An 18593-nucleotide genomic window follows, 5' to 3' on the forward strand; every position below is an offset into this window, starting at 1 on the left:
ATACTACGAACAGCTCTCAGCCATACCAAGCCGCCTGAGGCCAACACAGTTGCGCGCGCTCCTCCTCCTAAACCCCAACTTGTAGGCCTCACTCTTTGACGCCTCTCAAGGAATCTCGATTGCCTTTAAATTCTTCCTTATGATCCCTTCTCTCCCCATTTCAGGACGACCTGCTTTTCGCTCGGCCCCAAATGGATAGTCGAAAAGAATAATCTCTGGCAATCTGTCATCGTTCCCCCGCAAACAGTGTCCTAGCTACCTCAAGCTTCACTCAGTTTATTTGCATAAGCTAGTTCTGGCCATTTTGATTATTACTGTAATTTTGTTTAATTTTTTATTTTTCGTTGATGTTTTGACAAATTAAGAAATACTGTTAAAAATACATATAGTTTTCAACAATTCGAAAATGACGCATTGACCTTTAAAAATTTAAGAAGGGGGCGGCAGTAGCCCCACTCCTGTTTGTAGTAATTTCCGTCCGTTTTAAGTTTTATTTGATTTTTCACAAATTTTTACTCGTTTTAGGTCATATTTATTCACTATATCAGTATGTGTCATCTTTACACTGTATGTGATTGTTTCTTTTAATTTCTGTTCGTTTTGGATTTCATTTTCTGTTCGTTATACGTCTTGATTATTGTAAGACTGTATTTCTGCTATTATTTTCATATGGCTCTTTACTCTTCTTTTAAAAAGTTCTTTTTTTATTGCTATTGTAGCAACAACAGTAAATGAGTAACTAACTGGTTGTATTGCAATTATTGCCATATGATCGTAAACATGCACACACGTAGAAATTCTTCCAAACCCACATCATCAGCAATTATCTATACTTTCCAACTGTTCAGCATTATCCGTTAAAGTCGCAAAATATTTCCTGTTAATTAATTCGTCTGTGGTATTGACAAATACGTCCCCACCCCGAAATAAATTACTTTGAATGTGCTCAGGGTTATACATATGGTTCTACACAAATATACTTTAAACTTTGTTTGAAATAAATTAAAGAAAAGACAAAATTAAGCATGATTCAATTTTCGTTAATAATTTAAAAAACTTCACAAATAATGCGACAAGCTTTATTTTGTCAAAAAAAATATTGTAGGTTGAAATAATAAAATCAATTAAAAATCAGAATCAAATGACTAATCTGACATTAGGCTTAAAACGAGGTGATAAAGCTTTTGTATATTATTATTACAAATACTAGCTGTTGGGGTGGCGCTTCGCGCCACCCCAACACCTAGTTAGTGGAGGCGCTTCGCCCCCCCACACGCGTAAGTCGTTACTTGCCATATTAGTTACGCGCCATTGTAGTTGTGTCCCTATGTCCCACCTGTCAATATAGATAGACATATATGTATGTTTTTAACTACGTAAAACTTGCGAATATGCAACATTCTTCGATGTCCCATTGTCTGTGCATATAAATAGATTGTCAGGTTTACCGACTCTTGAAGATGCAACATATAATTGTCAATGGGAAAACAATCCGTATTCAGATCTATACCTCATTATTCTAATGATTGCCCTTGAGCTTTGTTGATGGTGATTGCTAATCAAACATTCCCTGTGTCGCCGTCGTCATTTATATATCCCCCTGTGCCCCCCGGCGTCCTCGTTGTAGTTGTATCCCTGTGTCCCGGTCGTCATTTATATTCCCTGTGTCCCGGTCGTCATTTGTGTCCCGGTGTCCCAGTCTGTGATTTCTCTTTGAGTGTCCCGGGCGTCATTTATGTTCCTTGTGTCCCGGTCGTCATTTGTGTCCCGATGTCCCGGTCTGTATATACATTCGTTTTTGAATTGGTCTTTTTTTAAGTTTTTTACCTTTTTTTAGTTTTTTTAGTTATACCTCATGATTCTAATGATTGCCTTTGAGCTTTGTTGATGGTGATTGCTAATCGAACATTCCCTGTGTCCCCGTCGTCATTTATATATCCCCCTGTGCCCCCCGACGTCCCCGTTGTAGTTGTGTCCCTGTGTCCTGGTCGTCATTTATATTTCCTTTGTCCCGGTTCGGAAACTTTAGAAAGTTTTAATTCGCTTTAGGTGTTAAGACTTCTGTAGAATAAACCAGACCCAATTAATCTACTTATTTTTGATTCTGAACTCATATCTATAGTTATATTTGAAAACAGTCTGAGGCAAAGCTGTATCAGCCGCGGTAGGAATATGAAAAATTCTATCTTAACTTAAATCTACATTTACAAAACCGGAAATACATTTTATGAGTTCAAATATTGGTCAATTAATTCTTTATATGATTTCCGTTTCTCGGCCCTTCAGCCAGAAAGTGCAATGGGAGATTGGGGGCTAACCATCCTATGCTTTCGTACACCCTTCCTGTTTACCTTTCCCAGATTTCTCCAGGTGCCCATTTAGAGGTGGGTCGAATCTGGCTGAGCTTACAGAGTCACGCCACTGACCCCCGTCCCAAACTAAATAATTGGGTAAACTAGGATTCGAACCCTCGTCCTCTCAGACAAAGAATCTTGAATCCAGCCCACATCCACTCGGCCAGGACGGCTCTACCCTTACATACAAACCTTATACGCCCCAGGGGCATAACTTTATCACTTGCATCCAGACTCTGGGTTTGTGCTGATGTTGGAACTATTTAAAAAAAAATGGCCTCTCAATTAGTATCGGATAGTTTTGGGAGAAAACGGGCGTTGAGTTGCTAGCTGCCCTCATATCTCTTTTGACTCTTAAAAAGTGAAATAGAACTTTCAGCTTCCAATCAAATGAGCCCTCTCTGAAGTTTATAGAGCATCCCTTCCATAAGAGGTAAATATGCCCCCCGGAGCATAACTTATAACGCTTGGGGGGGGGGGGGGGGTAACAACACTGGAGTTTTTTTTTTCATCTGACCTTTGAACTATTTTTAACAAAATAGCTTACAAAAAACTTTCCTCGAATGAGTTTCGGGAAAAAAGGAGTGAGGGGGAGGGGGCTAGTTGCCCTCGAATATCTTTCGACTCTTAAAAACTGAGCATGAACTTTCAATTTCCAATCAAATGAGCCCTCTCTCAAGTTGATACGAGAATCCCTTCCATAGCAACCATACCTGCCCCAAGGGTATTATTTACGACGCCTGCCCCTGAGACCTAAGGGGTTGTGTCGATCCCGGAGTTTCGTTATATGATCTTTGAACCATTTTTAAAAAACATGGCTATCTCAATGCTCTTATCGGATGGGTTTGAGGAAAAAGGGTGTGGAGGGGGGGGGGCTAGTTGCCCTGCGATCTGTTTTGACTCTTAAAAAGTGAACTAGAACTTTCAATTTCCAATCAAATGAGCTCTCTCTGAAGTTTATACGAGCATCTTTTTAATACAAACCATATATGTCCCATGGACATAACTTACAACGCCTGCCTCTGGGCCCTGGGGGGTTTTGTCGACACCAGAGTTTTGTTATCAAACCAATGAACTATTAAAAAAATGGCTATCTCAAAATTTGTATTGGATGGGTTTGGGGAAAAAAGGGCATGGGGGTGGGCTAGTTGCCCTCCGATCCCTTTTTAGTCTTAAAAAGTGAACTAGAACTTTCAATTTCCATTCTAACGAGCCCTCTCTGAAGTTTATACGAGCATCCCTTCCATAAGAATCAAATATGCCCCCAAGGCATAACTTACAACGCCTGCCCCCAGGCCTGGGGGGTGTGTCGACAACGGAGCTTTTCTTATCTGACCTTCGAACTGTTTTTAACAAAATAGCTGTCACAAAAGTTTTATCTGATGGGCTTGGAGAAAAACTGGAGGGGGCTTATTGCCCTCCAATCTCTTTTGACTCTTAAAAACTGAACTTGAACTTCCAATTTAAATCAAATGAGCCCTCTGTCAAGTTTATACGAGCATCCTTTCCATAACAACCACATATGCCCCCCAGGGCATTGCTTACAACGGATGCTCCTGGACCCTGAGGGATTTTGTCGACTCCAGTGTTTTCGTTATACGATCTTTGAACCATTTTTTTTTAAATGGCTATCTCGAAGTTCATATCGAATGGGTTTAAGGAAAATAGGGCGTGGAGGGGGGCTAGCTGTACTTGGATCTCTTTTGACTCTTAAAAAGTGGGCTAGAGCTTTCAATTTACAATAAAATGAGGCCTCTCTGAAGTTTATATGACCATCCCTTGGGGGGCCCTGGGCGGTTGTGTCGACCCTTGAGTTTCAGCTACATAGTCTTTGAACCATTTTTGAAAAAATAGCTATTTCAAAGTTCTTATCGGATTGGTTTGAGGAAAAAGGGCGTGGGAGGGGGAGGCTAGTTGCCCTTCGATCTCTTTTAACTCTCAAAAACTGAACTAGAACTTGCAATTTCCAATCAAATGATCCCTCTTTAAGGTTTATACGAGCATCCCTTCCATAACAACTATATATGCCCCCAGGGCATAACTTACAACGCCTGCCCCCAGGCCCTGAGGGGGTTGCGTAAACACCAGAGTTTATTTTATATGATCATAGAACTATAACAAAAATGGCTATCTCAAAAAAATTTTCAGATGCATTTGGGAAAAAAGGGCGTGGGAATGGTTAGTTGCCCTCAGATCTGTTTTGACTCTTAAAAAGTGAACTAAACTTTTCGATTTCCGATCGAATAAGCCCTTTCTGAAGTTTATACGAGCCTCTCTTCCATAAGAACCACATATGCTCCCACTACATAACTTATAAGGCCTGCTCCCGGGCCCTGGAGGGTTGTGTCGGCATTGGAGTTTTGTAATATGATTTTTGAACTATTTTTAACAAAATTGCTATCTCAAAATAGTTATGTGATGCATTAGGGAAAAAAAGGCATAGGGAGGGGGGCTAGTTGCCCTCGAATCAGTTTTGATTCTTAAAAACGGCACTAGAAGTCAAATGAGCCCCTTCCGAAGTTTACGCGACAACCCCTTCAATATGAAGTGCCTCTTGGGAAAAAAAATATTAACAAAAAATTAAAGCCGTATGGCCTTTACTAGCCTTGCCTCTGATAAACAAGAGCTAAGAGCTCATATGGCACTTGTGACGAGGTCAGAAGAACCAAGAGCTCATATGGCATGAGCTCTGGCAAAATTCTAAGAATCAATAGATTGCTTTAAAAGGAAAGTCAGAAGCTTAATGCCGGTCCGGATTTAAAATAAGAGCACTGAGTCACGAGGTCCTTCTAAGTATCAAAATTCATTAAGATCCGATCACCCAGTCGTAAGTTAAAAATGCCTCTATTTTTCTAATTTTTCCTCTCCCTTCAGCCCCCAGACGGTCGAGTCAGGTAAAACAACTTTAGCAAGTCAATTTGTGCAGCTCCCTGACACGCCTACCAATTTTCATCGTCCTAGCACGTCCATAAGCACCAAACTCGCCAAAGCACGGAACCCTACCCCCTAACTCCCCCAAACAGAGCGGATCCAGTCCGGTTATGTTAATCACGTATCTACGACATTTATAAGCGTTTTCCAAAATTTCCGGTTTCCCCCTCCAACTCCCTTCAATGTCAACAGATCTGGTTGGGATTTGATATAAGAGCTCTGAGACATTATTTCCTTCTAAATATCAAATTTCATTAAGATCCGTTCGCCCATTCTTAAGTTAAAATACCTCAATTTTTCCAAATTAACAACCCCCAAGTCTCCTATTGAGAACGGATCCGTTCTAATTATGTCGATCAAATATCTTTAACTTGTGCTTATTCTTCCCATCAAGTTTCATCCTGATCTCTCCACTCTAAGCGCCTTTCAAGATTTCCAGTTTCCCCCTCCAGGTCCCACCAATGTCACCAGATCTGGTCGGGACTTAAAATGAGAGTTCTAAAGCACAAGATCCTTCTAAAGATCAAATTTTATAAGATCTAATCACCCGTTCATAAGTCACAAATACCTCGTTTTTTCTAATTTTTCCGAATTACCCCCCCCCCCAACTCCACCAAAGAGAGCGGATTCGGTCCCGGTTATTTCCGTCACATATCTTGGACTTGCGATTATTCTTCCCACTAAGTTTCATCCTGATCTCTCCGGTTTAAGTCACCCAACGTGAGTTTTGTCACACAGCAGTGTACTTTAAGTTTTAGCCATTTCCTTTTTTTAATTAAACCCGATTGAACCTTAAACCTTAAGCGTTTTCCAAGATTTCCGGTCCGCCCCCAATGACACTCAATCCGGTCGGGATTTAAAATATGAGATCTGAGTTACAAGGTCCTTCTAAATATGAAACTTCGTTAAGATCCGATCATTCCTTCGTAAGTTAAAAATATCTCATATTTTCTAATGTTCTAGAATTAATCCCCCCCAAACTACCCTAAAGAGAGCGGATCCGTTCCAGTCATGTCAATCACCTATCTAGAACTTGTGCTTATTTTTTCCCATCAAGTTTCATCCCGATCCCTCCACTGTAAGCGTTTTCCAATATTTTAGCCCCCCTTCCAACTCCCCCCAATGTCACCGGATCCGGTCAAGATTTAAAATAAAAGACCTGAAATGCGATATCCTTCCAAACATCAAATTTCATTAAGATCCGATCACTCCTTCGTAAGTTAAAAATACCTCATTTTTTTCTAATTTTTCCGATTTAACCGTCCCCCGCTCTCCCCCAGATGGTCGAATCGGAGAAACGACAATTTCTAATTTAATCTGGACTAGTTCCTGATACACTTGCCAAATTTCATCGTCCTAGCTTACCTGGAAGTGCCAAAAGTAGCAAAACCGGGAAAGACAGACCGACAGAATTTGTGATCGCTATATGTCACTTAGTAGACACCAAGTGTCATAAAAACCGTTAAAGGGTAAAGTCATATTAGTCTTCTAATTAGTCTCAGAAGCTTCTAATTATTTAAAGTTCCTAATCAAAATTAGCCAAAATTCCCAGGTTCAATTTCTAATGCACTATGCTGCTGACCACACATAAAATTTATGACATGGGTCTTCCAAATTCGTAACAAATTTTATTTTTAAAAATACACATAGTTTCTTTGAAAAACAACAACTATAGTTTATCAAAGTACCTTTTCTTTTTTCTTTTATTGTGTTGTTTTTCTCCTCTTTTTATGTTACTCTCTAGCATGTTTTAAGTGTTTAATCTTTTTTGTCCAGTCTTCTTTTCCTTATTGAAAAAGTCTTCCGGATGAGCAGCCAAAATATTCTGACTTTTATTAGCATATGTATGAAAAAAAAATCAACATTCACTATCTTAATACATTTTTACGCGCTATTACGTTTTGTTTCATTTTACTTATAAAGGAACAATCATCAACAGAACGATAACAAACTTTTACCTTCCCTATTTAGCGCAACCAATTAGATGAATATGAATAATATTTCCAACTAAAAAGTGAATATTAGAAACTACTCTAAAACAAAGAACTCTTAAAAGGTTTTAATGATTCTGTAAAAACCTTGTTTATATGGCATATTAATCATTTAATTCCGACTATGTCAATTCTCTGCCGTCTAAAAATGCATCAATTACATAAATATGAAAGTTAATTTGTAAGTGAAAGTATTTTCCTCTTATGAAAAAAAAAATAGAAAATATATATATTACCTACCGTTGAGCTCAAAATTTACAACGCTTCTCACAATTCAATATATAAAAATACAACTTACTTCTGACCAAAGATTAGGATCGCCAGCTTTACATGGAGTTAGAACTTTCTTCAAAGCCAATGCTACTTTTTCAACCGGTAGCTGAAGCACCGATGAACCAATTTTTAATGCTTCAGAGACAACGTTGGGATTGGAATCTTCAAGAGCATCAATAATACATTCCATCACACTGTCAGAAAGGACAATCTACGGAAAGAATTAGGGCATGAATCATTTCACGTGCGTCTTGAAGAATATCCTTTGTCAGGGCGAGGGGAATAATGAATTATAGATTCAACTTGGATTTTGCATTGGATAATATAATCGCACTGGAGTGATCTCCACTGTTTTCTTTCGTCTAGCCTTACTATGTTTTTTTTTCTCGTCTTTTCTTTCTTTTTGTCTAAAAATCTTTATTTTAAATGGCATAGCTTTTTTTCATTAATGTATTAAACTGACATATCGAGCTCTACTCTCCGTTGGCTAAGATTGAAATTTTGTTGTAGGCATGCTTCACTAGTAAGTCTTTCATGTACATATTCGTTCGATGCATAAGAGAGAGAGAGGGAGAGAGAGAAAGGAAAAGAAAAATAAGAAAGGGGAAGGTTGACAGAAAGAGAGGGCGGCGGAGTCAGGGAGAGGGAGCGAATGATGGGAAATAAGATAAATACATTTATCAATACCATGGTAATTAGTAGGGCTTTGTCTTAACAATTTACGTATAGCAGAAAACGTAATTTGTGTTTTATTTATTTGGGTAATAATCAGAAAAATAGCTTTAAAACGAAGTTGTTCATGTCCCGTATCCAGCTTTTAAAATTGAAGATATGTCTTTTCATTGGATTGATAACCCGGTATCAAGTAAATGGATTTAGCACGTATGTGGATAGCTAAAATTTTAAGATTCGAGAGAAACATATCAGTCACCGAAGCATTTTCTTGGATACTGAACATATTCGAAGTATCGGAATTTCACGTTTGCACAACAAAATTTGAATCAGCATGGTGAAAATCCCAAATAGGAATCACCGAAACCCTTTCCTGTATACTGAATAGATTCAAGGTATCAGGATTTTACGTTTGCAGCAAACCGTGGAGCCACCATGGTCAAATACCGCACATATGAGTATAACAGCCACCCATATTAAAAAAATTGAAAATCATGTTTTCGCATGGAAAGTACTGATGTTTCTCCTTTCTTTTTTTGTTTCATTTTTTCGCAAGGGTGATTTTGCTCCGTTGAATCACCATGGTCGAAAACAATACGCAGGGAAATTACAGTTCCCCATCTTGAACATTAAGGGAATCCCTTTTTTTTCGCGGGTAACTCCGGTGAGCCGCCTTTTTTTCTTATTTTCCCAGGGATGATCGTAAAGAACAAGCGGTCATATAATGTCGGAAGAGGACTCATTTGAAAAGATCGTACAACATTAAAGTGTAGTTGTCTGCCACTTTGTGCCACAAAACGTGAGTTTTTACCCAAAGAAGGTCAAAATGCCGAGAAATGTGAATTCCAAGATATCCAATCAGTTTGTCATGGTCCAAGAATCTTAACATGAGATTTTGAGCCTTCAATCTTGAAAAACAACCCTACAGCGGGCGAATCAGGCGGATTTAAAAACAGGTGTTTTTGCTGAATCTAATATCTATCAAACAGTTCGTGGCAATAAACTATAAGTAAAAACAATATGTGTCTATATCTAGCATTGCATATTTAGGTTAGCAGGCATCCTTTCGTTAATTCTTTTAATTAGTTTTCAGTTAGGGCTAGCAGGATAAGGCAAGACCGTGGAAACATTCACTCCATCGCAAAGTACCGTATGGTACCAAAAATAGCTTTTTTTGTTGCTATTTCGAAAGTGGACAGGTTGGGAAGCATATCGAGATTATCATTGTAACCTCCATGGTTGAAAACCTTAACTGAAGGTCTAAAATCCCCCCCCCCCGTCTCTTGTATGCGCAAGATATTTCTACAAATCTAGCACAAATAAACTGAGGCATGTTTTCCAATGTCTGTAGAAAAAAATCCTTGATTTTTTTAGAGAATTAAAATTGAATACAATTAGTCACCCATATCAGAATTCTACAGATATTGGAAAACATACACGAGTCCGTTTATTTGAGTTTTCTAGATATAGTTCGCACGATCTGGAAGGTAATAAACTGTGTTCGATTTAAATTCCAACTTCACTCTTTCCTTACGTAAGAGAAATTTCTTTTTTATATTCTAGGAAGGAATAAGGGTAACTTTCAGTTTTCAAATAGTAAATTTGGGCCTTTCATTCGGCCATTTTGGTCGCTTATTTACATTATTTTTCTGCATGCACAAATAACGCACCGTTTTCAAGTGTTTGGGGAGAAAAGAGAAAGTATATGTCAGATTGAAACCTCTGCGTTTTATACAAAATGTCTTCTAGTATGATTCCTACACGGTCCCGTGATTATTTAATAATGTATAAAACAAAGTTGTCACTGAAACAACAAAAGAAACGGTATTCAATAAATTACACCTCTCAGTTCAGAATAAATTGGTTTAAATTACTTATAGTAGCACACGGAAGATGGGGAATGTAATTCCCTAATTCACCCTTTCCCATCCCAGCTTCAAGGCTTGCATCCGTGTGTATCTGTAACGACAGTGATATATAAATTCAAATGTAAGGGCCACAATAAAATTTGGTCATACCTTTCCTGAATTCAGACTATCAACTAGGGCTGCAACAGCTTGCTGGCGGATCACATAATCAGGATTATGCATCTTCATGAACAAGGTAGTTCCATCTCCTTCAATCAAACTGCTATCAAAACCAAGGATTGAACATAGCTTTTCCTTTGCTTTTACCATTCTAAAAATAAATTATGATAGTCATTTTTAATCATACATTGACGGCGTATCTGGTTGATCGTCAAGGAAAAAAACTATAAAAAAAAATTAACAATTCTTTGTAATTCTTATTAAATTTTCTTTTGTAAAATGAGGATGACCTTCCTAATATCTAGATAATGTTGCAAAAAAGAGGTTCAATTATGTTTCCCTTTGTTCCCTTTTGTTTTGGACCCAGGTTTGTTGTTGGGCCATGAGCCATATGAGCAATGATTGCAAAATATCTAATGTTTTTGTAGGGCTTGTCCAATGAAATATTATTATTGTATTGTTATTAAATATAGTAATAGCAAAAGAAACTCCTTATACATGTTACCAAAATGAAGAAAAGGGTGAAAGCAAGTAAACAACAGCATAGAATGGATCAACACGAAGAAAATACAGAAAAAAACGTAGATGACTGCAAAAAAAAAACTATTGACGGTGCGTACAAACCAAAACGTCATTTCAAACCAGCCACCGCCCCTACCTCACGATTCGCCAAATAGTCGGTCTACAATTCGATGAAAAAATGATTCTAAATATAAATGACTAAAAAATTATAGGCAAAATATCAGTAAAATTTTGTGCTACATAGCGATATTCAGCGCTATAGTAAAAAAAAAACAAAAAAAAAAAATTAGTGCCTGTCGTGGCTTGCGCAGCGATACACGCATGGTCTGTTTAAGTGGACTTAAAAGTGCAAAAGATCTTTAGGAGAATTGCAATGTAAATGCACTTTTTAGAAGTTTTTAGAAGCCAATCTGACCTATCCAGTTTTTTCATCTTTCCATTAATTTTATATCACATTCCTTGCTTGATCGACTTTATATAATCACAAATACAATCCCAAAAATAAGAATAATTCTCAAAATAATAAAGACAAAATATATTGCCAACGAATGCTAAATCAAACAGTTCGTGGTGACAAACTGTAGTAAGGAGCGACCCGGCTCAATAGTAAACGAAACTATAAAATACGGAATTTTGATACTAAAAGTTACATCATCAAAAGAATCAAATTTTCATGCTGATTTTAAATATATGTTTCATCCAATTTAGTCTTTGTCATCAAAAGTTACGAGCCTGAAAAAATTTGCCTTATTTTGGAAAATAGGGAGAAACACCCCCTAAAAGTCATATAATCTTAACGAAAATCACACCATCGCATTCAGCGTATCAGAGAACCCCATTGCAGAAATTTCAAGCTCCTACCTACAAAATTGTGGGGTTGTTGCCTCTGAATTATTTGTCTTTACTGTTTTTATTGTTTGGTAAATGACGACTTATACTTATTGACGACATGACTGCCTGTCCATGGATTGTTCTTTATGGTTGATTGTGTATGGCTATGCTGTTTGACCTATGTGATTGTATGGATGAGTAGGGTTAAGGCCTCATTCAAGTGCTGGTCTATATTAATCTGTCTCCTTTTTTTTTTTAAATGTATTTGTGCTGTTGCATTGGTGATTTCTCTTTTCGTTATATATATTTCAAGTTGCCTAATCTTTGAGGCGGTGCTTGATCGCTTCACAAAATTTGTTCATTAAAAGAAAACAATAGAAAGAGTTAACTTATTTAACGTAGAAAAAATGACAGTCTTTTCAATAAAATAATCACGATAATTATCTTTTTTGAAGCTACAAGTAAAGAGCAACTCGTACAACAGCGGGCCAACACTCGAAAAACTAAAATTTTTGTATCGGTATATACACAATAAAATTGGGTTTATTAAGGTGATGCACAATATTTAACATTCATTACGTTTAAATTACCCATCCCAGTTATGAGCCTGAAAAACTTCGCCTAATTTTTCAAAAGATAGAAGAAAAAACAGCCCCCCTCCCATATTATAAATATCCTAGTATATATATATATATATTATAATATATATATAATATATATATATATATATATATATATATATATTATATATATATATATATATATATATATATATATTATATATATATATATATATATATATATACATATATATATATATATATATATATATATATATATATATATAATATATATATATATATATATATATATATATATATATATATATATATATATATATATATATATATATATATATCTTACTTGCTCGTCGTAAGTTGCTACGACGAGAAAATTTAGACAAAAATCCCCTCTCCCAGAAAATTCCTCCTTATGGAAAACTCCCCTCCGCAGAAAATTCTCACCTTTAGAAAATTCCTCCGCGTATTTATAACGCAAGAGTGTACTCATAGGACAGCTCCGCACATTTTCATACGCTCAAGGGTTAAACACGAAAAAAGTAAATTACCTTGGTTCGGATTCATCTTTTCGCTGGAAAATAGCTCGTAAGGCTTGGTCATAGGCAACAGAATAGACTCTCTCACAGGTCATGAGGAGAGATTTTAACAGCTTAGTCACTAAGCTAGTATAGTCATTATCTGCCAAATGCTCAACGATGACCTCAATCATTGCACTGAAAAACAGGGAAGAAAAATTATAATTACAATGGCGTTTTTCTGTTGAATAAACATCGTTGTCGTTATGAAGATTTTGTATATACACATGTGAAGTGGAATAAAAAAAAAAAAAAAAAAAAAAAAAAAAAAATCTGATGTAGAGTTGATAATTTATAGGACAGAGTGCCTGGTGTTTTTGATAAGAAATATAAGCATATCCTGCATTGAAATTGCTGAAAATTGAAGATTTTTTTCGGTAGTAGGAGGACTGACGTCCTCCTATCTAGGGCAAAAACCAATCTCTAGGGATCAACATGTGTGCATTTTTGATTAAAGAAATAAATAGTCAACTCATATTTTAGAAGATTCGGGTATAAAATACATTTTATAGTTACATTTAACGACATATCACACAAGGTTATATTCTGGGTTTCAATACATAATATTGCCACCAGTCAAAACAAACATCCTGACATAGACTTGGAATATATTACGTTAAATGTAGAATTTTTGCACCTTACTACAGTATACATACAGAACAATGAAATGGTGTTTATCATCAGTTCCAAAACTTACTTATAATACAACTAAAACTGTGGAGGTAAGAAATCGTCGGGGAAACTTTACTTTCTATATATCTGCATGGGCTATTAAGTAATTTAAAAAGAGATTAGAGTGCAAAACTGATCTTTAAAAGCTCTACATATGGGTTCAAGTAAAACTATGTGCTAAGTAAAACCCTTGGAGCAGGATAAATTGGATAAAGTTGTAATAAGATGGGCGAAAATTGGAATAATATGGCTCAAGTTACATAGAGCTAAACTATTTGACATTACGTCGCATGAAACTATTGTGTGCATGATTTCTTAGTATTTTAGAGCCTTGTTCGATATGAGACTGTTCTGCCGACAGCCAGTGAAACAAACAGAGAATGCGTGGTTGTCACATAAACTTAAAATAAATGATCATATTTGGCAAGCAAAGTTTGACCCATCGTTTTATAGAATATGTCTTTTTATTAAGAAAAAAGAAAAAATTAATACAAGGATTTAACACATGTACTAAGATGGTTCAGTTATTCCATGAAACAAACTATACAAAAACAGAACTGTTCAAATGCTTTTCGATTTTTCTCTTTTCATTTATTATTTCCTTTCTTATTTTCATGCGTCAAGAACTGTTTAAAGACGACGACTATACTTAAATACCAATTCCTTGTCTGTTGAAGAGCCCTATACAAGTTAGATTTTGAACAAAGACATGTACAGAGCATACACAAGTAGGACGCTAAATCAGAACTGGTGTGTGAAGAAATAAGCTTAGCCAAGTGTTGAAAGCAGCCTAAAAGCAGTATGCTGTCATGATACAATTATAAAAATGAAGCATATTTTTTATAAAGTAACCCAAACGCAGACACCAAAGAAAAATCCTACCATTTTCAGCCAAATGATCATTACAGTGTGATAAAAAGCGGATATGTATCTTTTCATTAAATAAAAATAGAAATAATATTTTAGTCAGACTAGATCAGGCAAGCAAGGGGAGAGAGGTCATTTGGGCCGTACCTCCATCTTCCAGATTGTAATAATATGCACAATATATCTTTAACCCCTTCTTTATAGGCCAAAGAGCGTTTGGGGAATAGTAAAATGTAATATTGTATGTGTATTTCATGATGAATAAATCTTATCTTATATCGATTCCCGTAAAATATCATATATTTCCTACTTTTGTGGCCTGTATAAGAATCAATTCCAGCCCGCCGAAATAAACTCCTCCGTTACATTTGGAGTACATTTTTTTGTTCTTAAGGTTTTTACAGTGAAAGACATAATTATAAAAATCAAGATATTAAGATGGTCTGAGAAGCAACTTATTTTGCTTATAGGAAAAAAAATGTTCAAAAAAAATGTTATTACCTAATCACAGATGCTGCATCCTTCTGATGTAATCTCACTTCATTAACGATCAACGATAATGTTTCTTGCAATGATTTGCATCGAGCATCTTCGAATCCAAGGTATTTTACTAGCTCTCCGACTAAAATACTTATAAACGGATGAATATGAAAACCGGCAAGAGCAATGCTATTCAGTGCCTCAACAAAACTAGACGCGTTTTCGTGTAAAAATGACAAAGACTTCTGAGGGAAGCTTGTAAGGGTCGCTTGCTGATACTGGTAGAGAATTACCAACATCTTAAGACTGCTTACATTTCCTATGTCCTATAATTTAAGGTAAGGCAATCAGAAGATGAATAAGGGTATCTAAATTGAAAATAAAAAGTTACATTAGTAAATTCCTTTAAACAATTAGACTATTAAAGACCAAACACAAATTTCGTTATAAAAAAAGAAAAACAAGAGCTAAGAGCTCATATGGCACTTGTGACGAAGTCGGAAGAGCCAAGAGGTTTTATGGCATGAGCTGTTGCAAAATTCTAAGCATCAATAGACTGATTTAAAAGGAGAATCAGAGGCTTAGTGCCGGTCGGGATTTAAAATAATAGCTCTGAGACACGAGGTCCTTCAAAATATCAAAATTCCTTAAGATCCGATCACCCACTCGTAAGTTAAAAATACCTCATTTTTCTAATTTTTCCTCTCCCTTCAGCCCCCCCCTCCCAGATGGTCGAATCGGGGAGAACGACTTTATCAAGTCAATTTGTGCAGGCCCTGACACACCTACCAATTTTCATCGTCCTAGCACATCCAGAAGCACCAAACTCGCCAAAGCACGTCAATCAAGTATCTACGACATTTGCTTATTCTACCCACCAAGTTTCATCCCAATCTCTCAGCTCAAGCGTTTTCCAGTATTTCCAATTTCCCCTCCCACTCCCCCCAATACAACCAGATCTGGTCGGGATTTAAGATAAGAGTTCAGAGACATGAGTTCCTTCTAAGTATCAAATTTCATTAAGATCCGGTCACCCGTTCTAAAGATTAAAATACCTCAAATTTTCTAATTTTTCCAAATTAACACACCCCCCAACTCCCCCAAAGAGAGCGGATTCAGTCCCGTTCTGTCAATCACGCATCCAGGACTTGTGCTTATTCTTCCCACTAAGTACCATCCCGATCTCTCCGCTCTAAGCGTTTTCCAAGATCTTCCGTTTCTCCCTCCAACTCCCCCAATATCACCAGATACAGTTGGGATTTAAAACAAGAGCTCTGAGACACGAGGTCCTACTAAATATTAAATTTCATCAAGATCCGATCACCCATTCGTAAGTTACAAATATCTCATTTATTCCAATTTTTCCTCTCTCTCCAGCCCCCGAGACGGTCGAATCAGGGAAACGACTTTTATCAAGTCAATTTGTGCAGGTTCGTGACACGCCTACCAAGATACGGTTGGGATTTAAAACAAGAGCTCTGAGACACGAGGTCCTTCTAAATATCAAATTTCATCAATATCCGATCACCCATTCGTAAGTTAAAAATACCTCATTTATTTCAATTTTTCCTCTCCCTCCAGCCCCCCAGACGGTCGAATCAGGGAAACGACTTTTATCAAGTCAATTTGTGCAGGTTCCTGACACGTCTACCAAATTTCATCGTCCTAGCACGTCCAGAAGCACCGAACTCGCCAAAGCACGGGAAATCCCCCCCCCAACTCCCCCAGAGAGAGCGGATCCGTACCAATTATGTCAATCACGTATCCAGAACTTGTGCTTATTCTTCCCTTCAAGTTTCATCCCAATCTCTCCACTCTAAGCATTTTCCAAGATTTCCGGTTTCCAAGATTTCTGTTTCCCTGCTCCAACCACATATGTCCCCGGATCTAATTCGAATTGAAAATGGAGCTTTCTATATATCAAGGTTCATTAAGCTCGGAATAACCATTCGTAAGATAAAGATACTTCGATTTTCACGTTTTCCAAGATTTCTGGTTTCCCCCACCAACTCCACCCAATGTCACCGGATCACTGAAGCTCAATACCCTTCTAAATATCAAATTTCATTAAGATCTCCTTATCCGTTCGTAAGTTACAAATACCTCTTTTTTCTAATTTTTCCAAATTACACCCCCCCCCCAACTCCACTGAAGAGAGTAGATCCGGTCCGGTTATTTCATTCACGTATCTTGGACTTGTGCTTATTCTTTCCACCACGTTTGATCCTGATCTCTCCACTTTAAGGATTTTCCAAGATTTCCCCCCCCCCCACAACTCCCCCAATGACACTGGATCCGATCAGGATTTAAAATAAGAGATCTCAGTTACTGGGTCCTTCTAAACATGAAATTTAATTAAGATCCGATCACTCCTTCGTAAGTTAAAAATACCTCATTTTTTCCAATTTTTCAGAATTAACTCTCCCCCTAACTCCCCTAAAGAGAGCAAATCCGTTCCGGTTATATCAATCACGTATCTAGGACTTTAGGACTTTTGCTTATTTTTCCCACCAAGTTTCATCCCGATCCCTCCACTCTAAGCTTTTTCCAAGATTTTAGGTTTCCCCCTCAAACTCCCCCCAATGTCACCAGATGTGGTCGGGATTTAAAATAAGAGCTCTGAAATACGATATCTTTCTAAATATCAAATTTCATTAGGATCCGATAACCCATTCGTAAGTTAAAAATACCACATTTTTCTAATTTTTCCGAATTAACTAAATGCCATAAAAGAAAAACCAAAAGTACAAAACCGTTCGGCTTCGGCCTGTTTCTCGTTTTGCTTCCCTTGTTAGTAAAAGGAAGCTTGTTTGTACATATACACCTTGTTTCGGATCTTCAGGATGCACAAAAGTCAACATCAACGTCTAAGTCTAGTGCGTCTAAAAAAATTTACGAGCAATAAAAATCAAAAAACATTGTTTGTTATCATTTAGAACAAAATGCGAAATTTGTTACAAAACGCGAAAGAATTTTTTCAGCTGTTTCCGATTAAAGTCTTAATTTAAATATGTTTCATGAGGCTATTTTAATTGATCGTCTTCGATTATTTACTGTTGTTTCATCCCAAAAATAACTGACAATAAGAAAAGTCCTTCCTATCCCTTACAAGATAGAAAGCACTACAATTCTAGTTCCTTTTACTAATTAAGAACGTACAAGGGATTAAGAATTTTTTAAAGTTTTAAACTAAAATAATAACGAATACTGAACGAATAGTCATGATGATGGACTTCTGGAAAGTCCACTGCTTCCCCCCCCCCAAAAAAAATAGAAGAAATCTTTAAGTGATTCTACAGGATCCATAATTAACCATTTCCAGCATACTTGAACCATGACTCATATGACGAACCTTGGTTCCCCAAAAATGAGGACTTTGCATCCAATTAGGAAAAAAAACTTGTATTCTGCCTTCTAAAGAACAAGATAGCTGATGTAGCTAAACAACTTAATCGATAGTAATTAAGCAAATCAAGTGGTTTAATGAAAATATTCGTCATTAAAACAGATGTTTTTATTCCAAAAGATTCAGAGAGATTCTCCTAGAAATCACATGCATCTATCATTTTAATAAGTTTTGTCTACATAAAACTTGTATTTCTTTATTTTTGTTCCTTGTTCTTTGTTCTCTAATATGATTGGGAAGATTACAGTTTTTTCATATTACAATACATCTAGCACATTAGCTAGAGCTAACAACTGAACCACCGATAGCATCAAAGATAACTGACTTACATTAAATTTCTTTTTAATCTTTAAATGATATTAGCTTTTAAGCTATTACACTATTTACTTTGATTTCTCGCCACAATCATGC

The 18593-nt window shown here is 36.7% G+C and overlaps 1 protein-coding gene across 1 annotated transcript in view; it reads right to left on the reverse strand.

The window, feature by feature from the left end:
• LOC136034780 (HEAT repeat-containing protein 1-like) overlaps positions 1 to 18593 on the reverse strand; it is a 138529-nt gene that overhangs the window by 86374 nt on the left and 33562 nt on the right. The window contains exons 5-8 of the mRNA XM_065716192.1: positions 14798 to 15102; positions 12731 to 12895; positions 10240 to 10399; positions 7575 to 7760 (exon numbers count right to left, since the gene is read on the reverse strand). Coding sequence (XP_065572264.1) covers positions 7575 to 7760; positions 10240 to 10399; positions 12731 to 12895; positions 14798 to 15102 — 816 coding nt within the window. The remainder of the gene's footprint in view (positions 1 to 7574; positions 7761 to 10239; positions 10400 to 12730; positions 12896 to 14797; positions 15103 to 18593) is intronic.

The sequence above is a fragment of the Artemia franciscana genome, chromosome 13 (genome assembly GCF_032884065.1).
Source record: "Artemia franciscana chromosome 13, ASM3288406v1, whole genome shotgun sequence".
Lineage (NCBI taxonomy): Eukaryota > Metazoa > Arthropoda > Branchiopoda > Anostraca > Artemiidae > Artemia > Artemia franciscana.